We start from the raw sequence: 16,520 nt of genomic DNA on the forward strand, positions 1-16,520 counted from the left end.
CAGCTCTCAATAATTTAATAAACCTCATATATATTCATCAACGGCAGAAAATTTACTTATATACTCGGACGGTCGAACTTGTAACTTGTGGGTTAAGGGCCCACAAACAAAATTCCAATATACATACAATCATACAAGAATCGTTCTAATAAAATCATCAAAATAATACTTTTTACAAAAAGCATACCGCAAGAAAAAAATTCTCATCTAAAAATTATACTCTTCACCATAACTCATTCGAGAACCATCTCTTATAACATTTGTGATACTTTACAAATCCTGCAAAATAACTAACAATGGACACTGCTTCCATGAAGACAGGTTCTAAGAACAAAATCATTGAAACTGAGTACACGCTATTCAACTATAAATTCTTGTTAGTGGCTTAAAACATATTTGCATTGCTGAACTTATATATACTATGAGATAACCAAATTTGCAACAACACAATATGCTTAAGTAGCTAACAAATAGATTAAAATTGTTCATAGATTTTGTATACTTAAAGCTTATTAAGCATTCTCCACACGTTTAAAGTATACAACGAAGAAATTTTACAAAGGTCTTTAATACACACTTGTTAAAATACACATAAGTAAAACACACATTTGTTATATTATCAAAATATATACTATTATATATTATTGAAACACAAGCTATATGTATATGCTTTCCAAATCAAAACATATAATCTTCCATATTTTTATCTTAGGAAACCAATATGATCATACTATCAAAAACATGCGAGATAAACAAAAGACACGAAAGGGGTCACCCACCAACTCATAACGGTCAAAATACTTTCTACACTATATATTAGTTACAACACTTCTTTTTGGAATCCATATGAACCACGAAGGCGATAAAAAGTAGGGAAGGAAAATTCAAACATATGACCTATCATCCACAACACCTCAATCTTAACCAATAGCCTAAGACATCCTTGGTACACTATTTTAATCTTTTGCAAAAACTTTCTACACTATTTATTAGTTACAACACTTTAACTTTCATTAACTATTAATCTTCGGTAATATAATAACTTGATATTCTCAAAAACACACATTTGAGTTTATTCCATATTTTATATATAATTAAAAAAGATCCAAGTCAAAATTAATAGAACAAAACGTCAAAACATTGTAGCTAAAATAAAAAAGGATGTAAGTAAAAACTTTTGCAAGTTTCTTGAAAATAAATTTTGAGCCAGAAATTGCTCTAGGTAATATGGCATTATAATACAGGATGAGGTAACATGAGAAACTGCTGAAACAAAATCGGGGATGTCGTCTACATACAAAAAAAGGCATTGCTCAATCTCCATCTACGACGCATCAAAAATACCCTTAGTATGGTTGAGTACTTGAGTTGAATCACATTGATCTATCATTCAAAAAGCATATCAACTTGCCACATAAGAAGGTAATCTACCACCAATTAGATTAAAGAATATCTGCTAATCTTAGTCTCTCAAACCTGTGTTCACAGAGCTTGACATTAGCTGTTGCTAATGAACCTGAATATGACATTCACATCTCCATGGACTGTGGTTCTGAAGAAGTTTTTGCTTTCTTCTTCTTTTTTCTCTTCTTTGCATCATCTTTAGACTTCTTAGCTGGTTTTATTTCCGGAGCTGGTTGGGTATTTTGCAGATGCCGGTGTATGGCAGCGAGAGGGTCTGACTGGAAAACAGGATGACCAAGGACGGTCATCATTTGTTTAGCCTCCTTCAACCTGTTATCAATATAAATATCAATAATCAGATCAATGAACTAAAATTAGACAGTGGAGAGGAAAAAGTGGTAGCTACTGACACTAGTTTCTGTCTGGATTTGCAATTCACTTCTTTGGGTGGAGGAGCAGGTTGCTGTGGTTCTTGCACCTCAGGCAAAAATTCGTGGAGGTTGGAAAAATCAAAAGCTTTCAATTTCTTTTGCCGTCTTTTTGCACTCTTGCTCTTCTGCCAAAGAAAAAAGCAGAGCAAAAAGTAATGTTGAGTTAACCCGAAAGGAAACGATGAGTAAAATAAATTCATATGTAAGGTAATGAATAAAGAATGTCATTTCTTATGATTGGGATACGAAATATCAGCCAAAACAGCACAAATTTGAAATTTGGGCATGTGCCCTTGGGACAATACATTAACAGGCGTGCAGAAAAATCATCCGCCATCCACTCATCTAATTGTCCTTGATCAATCTCAATTTTCAATGAACAAACTCCTGCTAGTTTCATCTGATGTCACAACACATTTGGACAAGTGAAAACGTTATGCTCCATCATCTAAACTAATCATAACACCATGCAAGACTTCCATTCATAAGAAAAAAACCTCGGTAGAGTTTCTCATCCTCAAGAAAAATGGATATAGTTTAATCATAAAGGTGATAAAATGGTACCTATTCAACTCGTACAATACAAAATTTTGATAAAATTAACTTTACCCACAATCATTTCACTCGATGAATTCTGTGGCCAGTATCCAACCTCAGCTAACCAGCACATCAGAAGTAAACAACAAAATGTTTAGCTGATGTACCTGATGTATGTCATACAGATTACAGAGATGCTAAAAGATGTCAAAAATGACATAAATTATCATGAAAAGCAGAAAAGTATCTATCAGCACTCGGCAAATCATACTCTTCCATATCGACCTTCACAGTCTTATTTTTTGGGAATTCAGCTTATTGAATCAGCTGGAAAGAGAGAAATAAGACATTCTTCATCAAAGTCTAAGCCAAAACCTTTAAGCATAACAAAATTCGTGAGATTAGATTTAAGACTTCCAACATTAGGATCGATATGAATTACTTCTCAACAAGAAAATACTCAGTTATTGTTTCATTCCAATGTTCCTCTCTCAGCAAATAGAAAATGTAACTTTCACAAGACATTTGTGCCTTCCCCCCACCCCTCTGCAAAGCCAAGATAAACGGCATATTGTAGCTAAAAAGGCTATCACCATTCTCTTTTATTGACTAAATATCGTTGCCCACCGTAACAGCACTGTAAATAATACCAGAAAATCAAGCATCACAAAACCCACCTCAACACCACAATAATTAACCATCATAAGCAGCAACTTTCTACATTCAGTATGAAGAGTGAACCAGCAAGCATGTGTGAGCATCCACTACCGACTACCATGGTTATTAGAAAAGAAAAAAAAATACGAAGCCATAAGTCGCTTATGACAGCCTTCAAAACCTGTCATCAGGGACCATTGCAGATCTCCTATATAAACCATTCTAGTCATCACTCATTAGAGTCCAAAAGTCATTTCCTTCCAAAGTTCACATACACCATACACTGGTTTTGCTACCATCCTCACTCATTGTCTACCATTACCGTCACACCTCTCTTTGTTCCGCACTATCGAATCCCCCTCCTTTTCTCAACTCTCTAGGTGATTGTGACAATCATTTAACGCTCCGAGGCACTATCAAGTAATCATACCATATTCCATTCCCAACAACAGAAGTGCCTCAACAACCCACTTTAAAAACCCATGAAAAAAAAACAAACTCTTGTGGTCAGGATCTTTGACTTCCTCCGTTTCAATTTAGTTGTGATAATTTCTATTTCAGAAAGTTTCAATTTACTTGTGGCACTTTCATTTTAAGTAATAACTTCTCTCTATGACTCTATCTCTCTTATCACATGGGAATCTTTTATTTTCTTTCTCTATCTCTCTCCTCTCCAAAAATTGCCCAAGAGTCCGTGATTTTAAAATTAAAACTAAATTGAAACGGAGGAAGTATAAATTTAATTTGTATTGTTAATCAGATAAAATATATAGAACATTCGAATACAAATCATTTGCTGAGTTTTGTACAGATTAATCTTCATAGAATGGGGGGGAAAATCTAGACAGATAGAATAAAAAAAAAATTACAAATTTAATCCACAGAAATAGGGAAAAAAGGTTTGCAAATTCACCTTTTCAATTGTCTTGTTAACACTTAAAGACGCAACACTTTCCCTGACCTCTGCACCATTCAAAACACAGACACGAATTAAAATCCAATTACATAACGTACTTTGTGATATCCATAACTATAGAAAACATAAGTACATACTAATAAGTAGTTAAAAAAAATATAGGAAAAGAGAATTTATTTGAGCAGATAATAGAGTTCTTACTGGAATAAAACTGGAGTTTCTTGTCAAATTTGCGATCTGCTTTTGTGGAGGCATCAGACCTGAGCATGAATTATGCAATAATTAACACCAAACTTTGATTGATTTACCCATATACGAAGAAATTATAATAAGCCAATTAAAAATATTATAAACCAAATTACCTGACATTCTTTAATCCCATATTTGAGGAAAAAAACGAAAGGATTTGAGTGATGTTTGAAGGAATTTAACTGGGAAACTAGGGTTTTAGCGGGAGAGGGAGACGTGACGAACAAAGAATTTGATTAGAATTCCATCTGTCGCACCAAAACCCTTGACAAAAAATATACTTCCTACTTTTAGATGTTACACTTTTTTATTTTAGGAAGTTTTAGATTAGGGATGCGTTCAGCTCAATTTAAAAAATTAAGTTTCAGGTCCATTAAGTTCAGATAAGATACAATAAGGTTTAATAAGGGCAATAAGTTCCAATAAGATCTAATAAGGTCCAATAAGTTCCAATCAGGTCCAATAAGGTCCAATAAGGTCCAATCAGGTCCAATAAGGTCTAATAAGGTCCAAATAGTCAATGTTTAATAAACATTTGTATTATTGTCCAGTATTTTGTTATTCATAATTTCATATCACTATTAGCTGATTATGTTATTATTAGAATTTTAATTAAAATATATATAGTATTATACTTGTATTAGTGTCTATTATTTTATTATTTATTTGCATTATGTCTATTTTTTATTATTTATTTGTATTATGTCTATTATTTTATCATTCATATTACTATTACCTGATTATGTTATTATTAGTATTTTTTTATTAAAGTACCACAATGTATAGTATTATACTTGTATTATTGTCTATTATTTGATTATTCATATTGCTGTTAAATAATATTATAATCATGATCAAATAATTAAGGTTAACAATAATAATAATTATTATTATTTCAATATTTTGCAATTCATCTTTAAATAACTAGAGATAACATGTTTTCGTTACTAACAACAATGAAAGAGATAATTAATAATCATTATTTTTAAAGGACGAATTATAATAATTATTACTCCATACAAAATTTTGAGGGGTAGTATTTACGTTAGTGGTAATATTTATGTTATTCATGGTCAATGTTTTTGTCTAATGAGGTCAAAGAAGTTTCAATCAGGTCCAATAAGGTCTAATAAGTTTCAATCAGGCCCAATAAGGTCTAATAAGTTTCAATCATGGCCAATAAGATCTAATAAGTTTCAATAAGGCCAATAAGTTCCAATCAGGTTCAATCAGGTCCAATAAGTTGAATCAGGTCCAATTAGGTTTAATAAGTTCCAATAAGTTCAGTTCAGGCTCAATAAGTTCGGTTCAGATAAGTTCCAATAAGTTCAGGGCCAATAAGTTGAATAGAACGCACCCTAAATGTTACACTTTTATTTCGAGTAATAACTTTTCTCTATTTCTCTTCAATCACATATTCACATGGAACTTTTTGTTTTTAATTATCTCTATTTCTCTCCTTTCCAAAAATTACCTAGGATTCCGTAATTTAGAAAGTGTAACATCTAAAAAAAAGGGGAAGTATTAAAAATACGTCGGAGAAAAAACATGAGAAACAAATATACACAATACCTAGCAGTGTATTATTGTTTAATTGTGCTTGTCGTGGTGGTCAGAGCACGGTTTTTTGAAGACCTGAAGGTCTCAGGTTCGAGTTCTATGTGACATTTTGTTTTTTTTCGATAGTTTTCTCTTTTGTTCATTCTTTATATTCTGAATATTTTTTCTTTTTCAAATTGTAGCTTCGAATTTTTTTATTCGTTCTATATTGTACCCTTTGTTAAATCAATTTTAAATTTTTCATTAGTTTCTTATTTTTTTAGTTCTTCAAACTTACATGATACGGGAGAGAAAATTCTCCGGTTTTAAAAGGGATACAAGAGATCCGGTTTTAAAAGGGATACAAGAGAGTAGTAAGGTACGTAGATATTTTACGGGAATATAGTATTATGAACCATATAATAATATAGTGTCATATTTTTAAAAGGGTTATAAGTGTGGATTAACGTGAGTTATGTTTTACTATTATTAACCGTTATTTGGATAGTTATATTATGCTACCCTTGATTGAAAATCTTGGCTCCGCCACTGCCCTTCTATACATAAATAATCTGCTCACAGTTCACAAGCTGATGTTTCCATGGACAATAACATAAGAAGATGATTGAACTCAACTAAACATTTTATAAATCACATATTATAAAGAGATTTTTTTTGATTTTTTTTATAAAGTACCCATGTATTTTTTTTCATTCTCTACGCTATATTCTGAATATTTTTTTCCTTTTCGGCTTTAGAAGGGATACGACAGAGTAGTAGGGTACATAGAGTTTTTACGGGAATATAGTATTATGAACCATATAATAATATAGTTTCGTATTTATAAAAGGGTTATAAGTGTAGGTTAACATGAATTATATTCTATTATTATTAACCTTTATTTGGATAATTATATTATGCTACGGCTGATTGAAAATCCTGACTCCGCCACTGCCCTTGAGACATTCTATACATAATAATCTGCTCACAGTTCACAAGATGATGTTTTCATGGTCAATAACATAAGAAGATGATTGAACTCAGCTAAACATTTTATCGAACATGTGGCGTGCATGAATTAATAAAACAAAACCTCGTGAAAACAAAAATCAATAACAACAGCATAAGGAAAATTATAGGCAAAAAAACCTAATTTTAAGAATAATATAGAGATGGATACCTAAGCTTAATTTTGTTGAAATAACAAGGAAAATCTTCGCAATCCCTTTGATATGAGGAGAATTCGACAAAAAAAAAACATCAATATAGTGAAAATCGCACAAAAAATACTGTAAAATCACTCAAAAATTACCTATGAAAAATTGGTTGTTCTTGTGTAAACATCATCTTCGCGACAGATTTGAAGAACTTCGCAGTAAGTTTGAAGATTTTGCAGCAGCTTTGAAACATTTCGAACAAATTACGAAGATGAATAGAGGAGAGAAAAAGGAGGTGAAGGGTTTGAAGATGGGGGAATCAAAGGTAACATGATTTGTTTCTTTGGTGGGAGAACGGTTTCAAGATGGGGGAATCAATAATATTTGGCCAGTAAGGGAGTGAAAAAATGGATAATCGAACCAAATATAAAATAAGAGAGTGTGTTACCTCAATACGTTTCGAAGTCCGAAATATTTCCAACCAAATGGGCCCTTAAAGTCCTACGCCATATTTTTTCTTTTTCCACTAACTAAAGTTAGTAAACGAGTCATGTCGTGTTAAATTTACTTCGAATCCATTGGTAAACTAATTAAATACTCTAAACACTAACATGATCCGTTGATTTAGTGGGTTAATAACATTCAACTCTAACTATTCGAGCAAAAGAAATTTGGGTTTTCGATTTGAATTTGGACCTACCATTAATCTGACCGGCGTCAAATTATTTGCATGGACATGCGATACTTTTAATCTGCCTTGTTCAGTTGGTCTCCTACAACCGACAATCACCCAACTTGACAACTGTGTTCTTTGTTTCGGAGATACTCAACATCAATATATTACTTTCATGTCCTCTCTCCACATCAAATATTACTAGTGGTAATGTATTCTATTTTGGTTGTAATTAGTGAGAAAACTATCAATGAATATAAGTTGCATAGCGCCATAACCTTTTTGTTGATACATTCACAACCATTAACTAATACACAAGTATACAGAGTAATTCAACTAATTGACTACCAAACAAGCATATATAGAGGGTAACAATAGTCGATTATATATTTATATTTTTAGAGTGGGGTTATGAAAACCTCATCTCATAAAATAATAAAGTACAAAAAAATGAATTGACTTATCATTTAGTGTCAAGATCGCTATATAATATATATTGTTGATTACATATAACATAGTGATTGTATTTAATTAATAATGTGTCTAGAGTAGTAAGATGAACAATATCTCTAATAAGATGGGTATATACTCTATCACTAACTAGTAGAGTATGCTCATGAGTCAGGAGTATTATTAAAGTTTAACTTGACAACTTTGCTTGGTCAAAAATTGATTAATTTGTTTGAGTAAACTTTCATGACTAAAACTAAAATAAGGTAATAGTGAACAATATAAGGTCTTACTGATCAATTCAAAGACATAGGCCTTGTTTGAATGTTTGGTAATTGGTGGTTGGCTGTTAGTTGTTGGCTGTTTTGTGTGGTTGATTTGACTGGCTGTTTGTATTGACTGTTTGTGTTGGCTGGTTGACTATTTTTATTTTATAAACAGGTTTGGTAAAATTGTATTTGGTTGTTGACTGTTAAACTATAAAATGACCATTATGGGCATTGATTTTTGTCATCCAACTTATGTCATAAGGGTATATTTGTAATTTTATTATTAAAAAGCCAACAACCAAGGAAGAAAAGCTACTTGGAGTAGCTTTTGGCTTTTGGCTGAAAAGCCAGCAAAAAAGCCACAAACCAAACATGATTTTTGGCTGTTTGACCAAACTAAAAAACTAAAAGCCAAAAGCCAAGCAAAAAGCCATTTACCAAACACCCCGTTACTATAATATTTATATCTTCTGTTAATCTAAGCAAAAATGCAGCAAATGTCGTCCTAACATGAACCATGTACTATGAACAAGTTTAACATTGAAAAAACCAACTTAAATCAGCTAATGCCAAAATCAGTTTAGCTGGTAATAAGACTAATAACCCCACCCTTAATCCCACCAAATAATCCATCATAAACACTTTCTACACATGCCTAAAGAAAATGATCTGAAATCATCACACAATACCAACCTATTAATGGTTAATGCTAAGAGTGATGACTCATGAGACCCACAACAAGAATTGGATAACTATCATCAACAAACAAACTGGCTGTTACATTCAACTAACACTCCTTCTTACTAGTCCTCAACTTCCGGTTCTTAGAACACACAAACACAAATTACAAGTCTCACAAAATACAACTCTTTATGTGTTCAATACATGATTGGCCATGATTTTAGTGCAATCCACCTGGAAAAATAATAGAAAAACAAGATTCTCTCATAATTACTCCTTCGGTCTTTATTAGTTTATCCGTATTTCTTTGTAGGACGTCCCTTATTAGTTTACCCCTTTCTTTTGTTTCTATTTTTGAAATGGGACCACTAACTTTTCATCATACATATATTCAACTTTAATATAAAATAATAATTTTTCTTTTTCTCTATGACCCATAACATTATTTCTCCTAAAACTCTGTGTAGAAGTAAGGGGTAAACTAATAAAGACAGATGCAATAGCTTTCAACCCAATATTTCTATATTTATATACATTCTCATACCACTTTCAACTCTTAACTTAGCATAAACCCTCCAAACAAAACACACACTTTATATTTTTCATCATGCTTAAACCCCCTCACAACCACCATCACAACCACCACCACCTTATATTCTCTCTCCTAATTCTCTTCATCCACCTCCCATTCTCCATCTCCACCACCGCCACCGCCGATATCGCGGCACTAAAATCATTAAAAACCTTCATTAAACCATCTTCAATCCCTCCATCCTCTTGCATATCAACTTGGGATTTCTCCTCTGACCCATGTTTAACCCCAAAAAGAACCCACTTCATTTGTGGACTCACTTGTTCCCCTGACTCAACCCGAGTTATATCAATAACTCTCGACTCAGTAGGCTACTCAGGTTCACTCACCCCATACATTTCTCAACTCACTCAACTCGTTCTCCTTGACCTCGGTCAAAACTCATTCCATGGCACAATCCCTTCTTCTCTCTCATCACTCTCTCTCCTCCAATCACTCTCTCTCTCATACAATTCCTTCACTGGGCCCCTCCCTTCTTCCATTGGTAACCTTAAATCACTCCAAGACCTTGATCTTTCTAATAATCTCTTATCTGGGTCAATCCCAAACACTTTATTCTCTCTCTCTCATTTGACCAGGCTTGACCTTAGCTTTAATAAATTCTCTGGTACTCTCCCTGCTAAATTACCCCCTAACTTACACGAACTCGCGATCAAAGCTAACTCATTATCTGGTACTATCACAAAAACATCTTTCACCGAGTTGACTCAGCTTGAAACGGTTGAACTCAGTGGTAACTCTTTTACCGGAGTTTTACAGTCGTGGTTATTTCAATTACCGGCGTTACAACAAATTAACCTGTCCAATAACAGCTTTACAGGTGTCGAGATCTGGAGGGTGGGGAAAAAGTTGAGTTCGTTAGTAGCCGTTGATTTGGGGTTTAATAAAATCGAAGGTTATTTACCGGTTAATTTATCGGAGTACCCTGTTTTAGCTTCACTTTCGTTAAGGTACAACCGCTTACGTGGACCAATCCCGTTGCAGTATAGTAAGAAAAGTAATTTAAAAAGATTATTTCTCGATGGAAATTACTTAAGTGGGACCCCACCTGCCGGTTTTTTCACCGGCGTTGGAGAAGAATCTCCGGTGATCGGAAGTTTTGGAGATAATTGTTTGTTGCGATGTCCACCGAAGTCGGAGTTGTGTCTGCCTTTGCAAAAACCGATGTCAGTGTGTAAAAAAGTTTACGGCGGAAAAATGCCACGAAGAAATTAAAGAGTCAAATTTGTCGGAGGAAAATTTAGTTAAAATAATGTTGTTTGAGAATAAGTTTTTTCTACTTGCTGAGGTGGCGCGTGAGGTTACTTCTTTAGTTGGAAGAAGTGATGATAGCCGTTGATGAAGTGAGGAGAGAGATTATGTTGATGTTACGTGGTGACGTGGACGGTTGGGATTTGTGTGTTTTGGAATGGTATAATAAGTAATAATTTTGCATGTGCGTATACTTTTTCATGTCTTTTCATTTTCTGCTTTTCTTTATAGTGTAGGTATAGTATGGTGGTATGACTTTCTATTTTACATATGAGAAACTAAGGTTTAAATTTTTGTGGAAGCAAAATTTCAATGTTGTTGGGAGTTTGGGAGGAGGGGGGTTTGGGTGTTGTTGGGTCTTCGGATAAGTAGTCCTGTGCGAGAACAGTTTAAAGAATATTCATCTTACCTCAAGTTTCTGAAAAGAGGGGGGAAAAAAAGTAGTGTAGTACTACTTGTAAAAGTGTACGATAATGTGAATATTAGATATTTCTAGAAAGGTGTTAAGAGGGAATTTCATTTTATGCAAATCTATTCCATACCTTTAGTAAGAGTTTCTTCATCAAGAAGTATGGCAATGATCATTTACGTCTTACGAGATCTAGTTTAATATAATTACTTTTGTAATTCTATATAATCACCCTTATAATCTATTAAGCACTGGTTTTTTAGGCACAATTTCAATGCAATTTAGCTATTTTTATTTCACAGTTTTGAGTTCAATTCAACTTGTTTTAGTTCAATCCAGCTCATCCCCCTTAACCCAAAATAGAAGAGTAAGTTGATACTCAAGAAAAATAGTGTGGTGGTGTTTTTTCTAATTATTTTTCAATATTAAAACAAGGACTTATAAGCATTTGATGGTACATCGATATCGAATTATCGAGTCAATGTGACTTGAAGAGAAGTTGGCATATTAATCTAGCTAACCTTTTTTTGGCCGTATGTTGTTATTCATAAGCTAAATAATTATCTATATATGGTTAGGGTTTGGATGTACTTCGAAAACATGATATTTGCTCTAATTCCAGAAATTCCTAGAAGAAATCCTAGTTCAATAAGAGTAGTAATTCAGTTATGCTCAATAAGAACTTCAATCAATGGTCTTAAAGGTGAGAAGATATGCGTGGTCAAATATATTTATATTTTCGGGGGGGGGGGGGGGGGGGTTAAAATGAGGGGTCAAAAGTTAATATAATATGACATGATCAAGACATGTTTTCAGGAAGTGAACAGTGAATGGAAAGATAGTTGATCAAGAAATCCATTGTAGTTTAGCTACAGGAAAAAAACGGAGAATCCCGATGTCTCTCTAAAACTCTTTTCTACCCTCAAACCCTAAAAACCCCTCGCCGCAATCTCTCATCCTAGAAGGCTCGACTGCCGCGTGAGCCACCTCGGGCTCCTCACGCCGACAGTTGAGCCCTCCCGGCCCCTAGCCCCCGTCGCTGGTTTTTGTTCTGGTTTAGGTGTTCAGCCCCCGTCGCTGGTTTTTGTTCTGGTTTAGGTGTTCTCTTTATTTGCAGGTCACCACTTGTAAAGCTTCATGTCGTCGCTGTTTCGAGTCTTCCACTTCTCCCCTCCCCAGTCGCGTCAATCAAGTCCCCATCCCCTTCCCCGTTCCTTCGTCGGCCCTCCCCTGATTTTATTTATTCATCGGGCTTCCCCTCCCCTTACCCTGGTTTCGCTAGTTCATTGGGCTTCCCCTCCCATGTTCGAATTGTTTAGTTGCATCCTATCCCCACTCTCTGTTCGATTCTTTAGTCGAATCCACATCCCTTTGTTGTTGGTTGGTTTTGTTTCTCGGGCATCCTCTTCCCTTCCCCTCAGTCGTTGGGCTTCCTTTTCCCCTTCCCCCTAGCTATGCTAGTTTGTTAGTTTTTTTCTCAATATGTATGTGGTTAGTCATCCAATAGTTGGTGTAAATTGATTCATTCGAGTTGCTAAGGATATAGTTCGTTGCTGTTTCTGGCTTTTACAAAATGTTTGCCAGCTACATGAAGGATGGTGGTGTAAGGTTGTAGTAGTAAAATTTATAGTTTCTTTGGAATGTTTGTTGAAGGAACATGTGCGTCAAATGGATGAGAAGTGTGAGTATGGTCGCGACGATGTTTTTGATTCATGGTTGGACTTTGTCTTTTTCGGTTTCATAAACCGGAGGTGTGTTCGAGAGCTCACCATGTTTAGCTCTCCTTTTAGCTTATCAATGGTCTTAATGATATTTGGCTTGAAAATTCAAATCTGCAGGAAGCACCCCAATTTCATCTAGTGGATTTCAGCATTCTCCGTTTATCCTACTTTTCGAAGAAACATGAAATACTCTCTCTCTCTCTCTCTCTCTCTCTCTCTCTCGAGAGAGAGAGAGAGAGAGAGAGAGAGAGAGAGTGTCATGAGTCTCCTAGGAAAGTGACTCTTCCACATATCATGAGTCAAGAATCTCACAAGTCAAAAATTCGTTGGGATTGCTCATGCGGCGAGATTTGAATCCTGCTTTTGGTTGTTCGCTATCCGGATCATGATCGACATCCGCTTCTCGTACCACATCCATCAGTCATTAGAGTTTTGACTCCACCAACACATTTATTGACCATCGTCGATATGCTTAATAGGCGACTCTTTATCGGTTTTACTTATTTTTGTTTTTTAGGACATGTAAGAGCTCATAAATCTCCTTTAGGTTTTTATTTGTTTTATGTGTGGTTGTATTAGTAATAGATTGTAATTCATTATTTAATTAATGCACGTTTTATTCATGTAAACAAAAAAATCCATTGTACATAAAAAGTCATGAAAGAGAGCAAGATGAGAAGACTCATCATTTGCCTCAACAAATCTATACAAATATATTAAAAGACGTGCATAAACAAGAAACTGTGTCACGTGTCGCTCTCCTTAGAGAGTTTTAGTTCATGTAATCCACGTACAATAATTTTTTTTAGAAATTGCGTAGTATAGGAGTCTGATCTCGAGACCTCAAGTACATATACTAAAGTCTTAACCACTAGACTAAGTTGTATTTAATGTATTAACATAAAGTATTATATTAATAAATATTTTTTTTTTCTTATCCGAAGCATAGCTCGGATCTAATAACTAGTTTATCTTTAAATGGTTACTTTGAATGGTAGATCTCATTATTGTCATTCATTTTTCATCTTGCAAAGGAATATTGTTAAGGTGCATTAGTTTTCCTAAATGAATCATTTACAGCCAAAATCAGTGCATCCTCTCTTGCATTTGCAGTTTTTTTGAAGTAGGTAACATCTTTGTGTTGTATTTCAACCAAAAAAAAAAAAAACACCTTTTTTGTAGGTTTGTAGCCTTTGTAGGCTAGGTGACAAAAGAAAATTGAGGAACTAATAATTAAGAGCAAACAACTCCTAGTTTTGGCTTTTATTTGTAAAATACAAAAATCGTAGAACCATGGAATCGTATCTTTCACAATCATCAAATCAGTTTCTTAACAGCTGTGGGATGACCTGTTGTTGGCTAATGAAGTATTATTTTAACTTCATCATGAAGGAATTTCAAACAAAGTCATATAAAGTAACATTATTTTCTAAGCAATACAATTTTTTTTACCTAATTAAATAGTATGTGCGGCTTTCCTTTAGTTTTCTTTTCTGATAAGATGTGTGGCTCATATATTACTAGTACTTTAGAGAGTAAGACATCTGCTTAGTTGGAAATTGGCTGTGTGGCAAGAGTACTAAATTTAGTTGGATGAGGTAGATATAACACATTTGCCCACTAAATCAAACCGCTATGTGAAATACGAGGGTTTTTATATGTGTTATATGACTGTAATTCAATTAATGGTGTTTTGCCATATTAAAATTATGATATGTATTTATTAGTTTTTGAACTTCTATTGTGTATGATGTATAATTGTATATCAATTAATGATGTTGCACTTAGAAACAAAAAGTAGAGATAACAAATATGGATAAGTAACAATACTCATGGTAATAGAGATAAGATGATAAACTCACCCTCTCGAAAAAAAGAGCTAAATTCAAATATTTCCTTTACTCGGAGATCCCCTAACTTCCTCATTTACAATGAATATAGTTGTTTAGTACTCTCTCTGTTTTCTTTTGTTGTTCCTATTTGGAATTGGGGAATGTTCTACTATTTTAAATAAAACATGAACAAGGTTCCACTGTTTTAAATAAAATTAGATTAACTAAAAATAAAGATTATAGCTTTGAGTTATTCTATGTTAAGCAACCGATGACACACAGCTTTGAGGGGTAAAAGAGTAAAAATGACTATAAACTAGTGTAAATACATTTATTATTCTTTGGGTTGCTCTCCAACGAGCCACAAGTTTGAGGGATAAAAAAGTAAAAAGTTAGTCACGCAATATCGTGAACATATTTATTACAACTTAAAACTAGTGAGAAATTTAATTCATAAATTACGCTATTTACGAAAAGATTCAAAATAGGAAAACATATTGAAATTTTTTCCAATGAAAAATACAGGAACAACAAATTAAAACAAATGGAGTATTTGATTTCATTTTCTTCTTTGTTTCTCATGTGAAATGAGTAATGTTATTGCCCATTTTCTTGCACTAATTTAATAGAACCCCCCCCCCCCATTTTCATCTCAAAAAATATACAAGATGTAATCTATACAAATGACACTCGCCTCACATTTTTAATGCAAATGTTTTATGTTTATGTGCACTCCTCACTTTAAGAAAAATGTGTAAGTGCAAGGTATCAAACACGTGACCTTTGAAATAAAAAGTAAGAGCTTAACCATCAATATACTATGACTTTGTTGTTTACTATTTCTGATAAAATATGATGAAGTCTTGTAATAATTATAATTAACTAAAAAGACTTAAACAAGTATATACATCTCTAACACTCTTATTACATAACTTACAAGAGAATATTGATATCATAATTACATAAATTTTTCAATTTCATAATGGATATAAAATACGAAAAGTAGCAAAATAAATTATAAAAATTTAAAAATAATAACATATTTTTTGTTGTAATCGACCTAAGGCATCACCCAGGCAAAAAAAAATTAGTCACTATGTTTGTTCAGTGTATATATTCCAAAAAATTTAGAGAAGCGTCAATGACTTGTGAAAATGAAGTTCAATAAAATTTAGTTGATACAAATTAGTTTCTATAAGTTAAAATAAGTTTAGCAAAATTAGGCGATTAGAACATTAGATACTATCGAGGTAAGCATATAAAACTGAACAACCTTCTTATATTTGCCAATCATTGAAAGAAAGGGAATACAGATCTTTAAATGGATTTCTTGATAATGTACAACGAAGATTGCTTGTCGAAATAACATAGAGGGCCATGGCTCATAGACTCATAGTGTAGTGCTCTCTTCGGTTTTTATTAGTTTACTTATATATTGAGATACAAAGTTTTAGGAGAAATATATCTATCTATCTATATATATATATATATCTATATATATATATATATATATATATATATATATATATAATAGAAGAAAAGAGAAACTATTAATTTATTTACATATTATATTGAAGTTAATGTTGTTATTTTAAAAACAAGAAAGTAAGAAAGTAAAAATAGTAATGAACAATTGTTTGGAACCATTCTTAAAACAAAAAAAAAAATAGTCTAATAAAAAATAACTCAAAAGAAAGTGGGTAAAAAAAAGGACGAGTATGGTGCAAAAGAAATGTATCGTCTATCAGGAAT

General features: G+C 33.2%; 2 protein-coding genes across 5 annotated transcripts; one reads left to right on the plus strand and one right to left on the minus strand.

Moving 5' to 3' along the window:
* Positions 1 to 31: 31 nt before the first annotated feature.
* Positions 32 to 4,474, minus strand: LOC104904968 (uncharacterized). Of its 4 annotated transcripts, none has more exons than XR_007269811.2 (6): positions 4,308 to 4,474; positions 4,147 to 4,205; positions 3,943 to 3,992; positions 1,815 to 1,960; positions 1,477 to 1,734; positions 32 to 290 (listed from the first exon to the last, which is right to left on the minus strand). XR_007269811.2 is itself a non-coding variant. In XM_010693404.4 (5 exons), exons 1-5 carry the CDS (start codon positions 4,325 to 4,327, stop codon positions 1,530 to 1,532), a joined length of 480 nt encoding a protein of 159 aa, XP_010691706.2. In that variant the 5' UTR covers positions 4,328 to 4,473; the 3' UTR covers positions 1,066 to 1,529. The 4 variants fall into 4 exon arrangements, 2 of the variants coding, with proteins under 2 accessions (XP_010691706.2, XP_048492478.1); XR_007269810.2 differs by lacking the exon at positions 32 to 290 and adding an exon at positions 1,066 to 1,383; XM_010693404.4 differs by lacking the exon at positions 32 to 290 and having other exon boundaries at positions 1,066 to 1,734; positions 4,308 to 4,473.
* Positions 4,475 to 9,509: 5,035 nt separating this feature from the next.
* Positions 9,510 to 10,989, plus strand: LOC104904970 (MDIS1-interacting receptor like kinase 2). Its single transcript, XM_048636537.2, has one exon. It carries the CDS (start codon positions 9,571 to 9,573, stop codon positions 10,768 to 10,770), a length of 1,200 nt encoding a protein of 399 aa, XP_048492494.1. The 5' UTR covers positions 9,510 to 9,570; the 3' UTR covers positions 10,771 to 10,989.
* Positions 10,990 to 16,520: the final 5,531 nt, after the last annotated feature.

The sequence above is a fragment of the Beta vulgaris genome, chromosome 9 (genome assembly GCF_026745355.1).
Source record: "Beta vulgaris subsp. vulgaris cultivar EL10 chromosome 9, EL10.2, whole genome shotgun sequence".
In the NCBI taxonomy this organism is placed as follows: Eukaryota; Viridiplantae; Streptophyta; class Magnoliopsida; order Caryophyllales; family Amaranthaceae; genus Beta; species Beta vulgaris.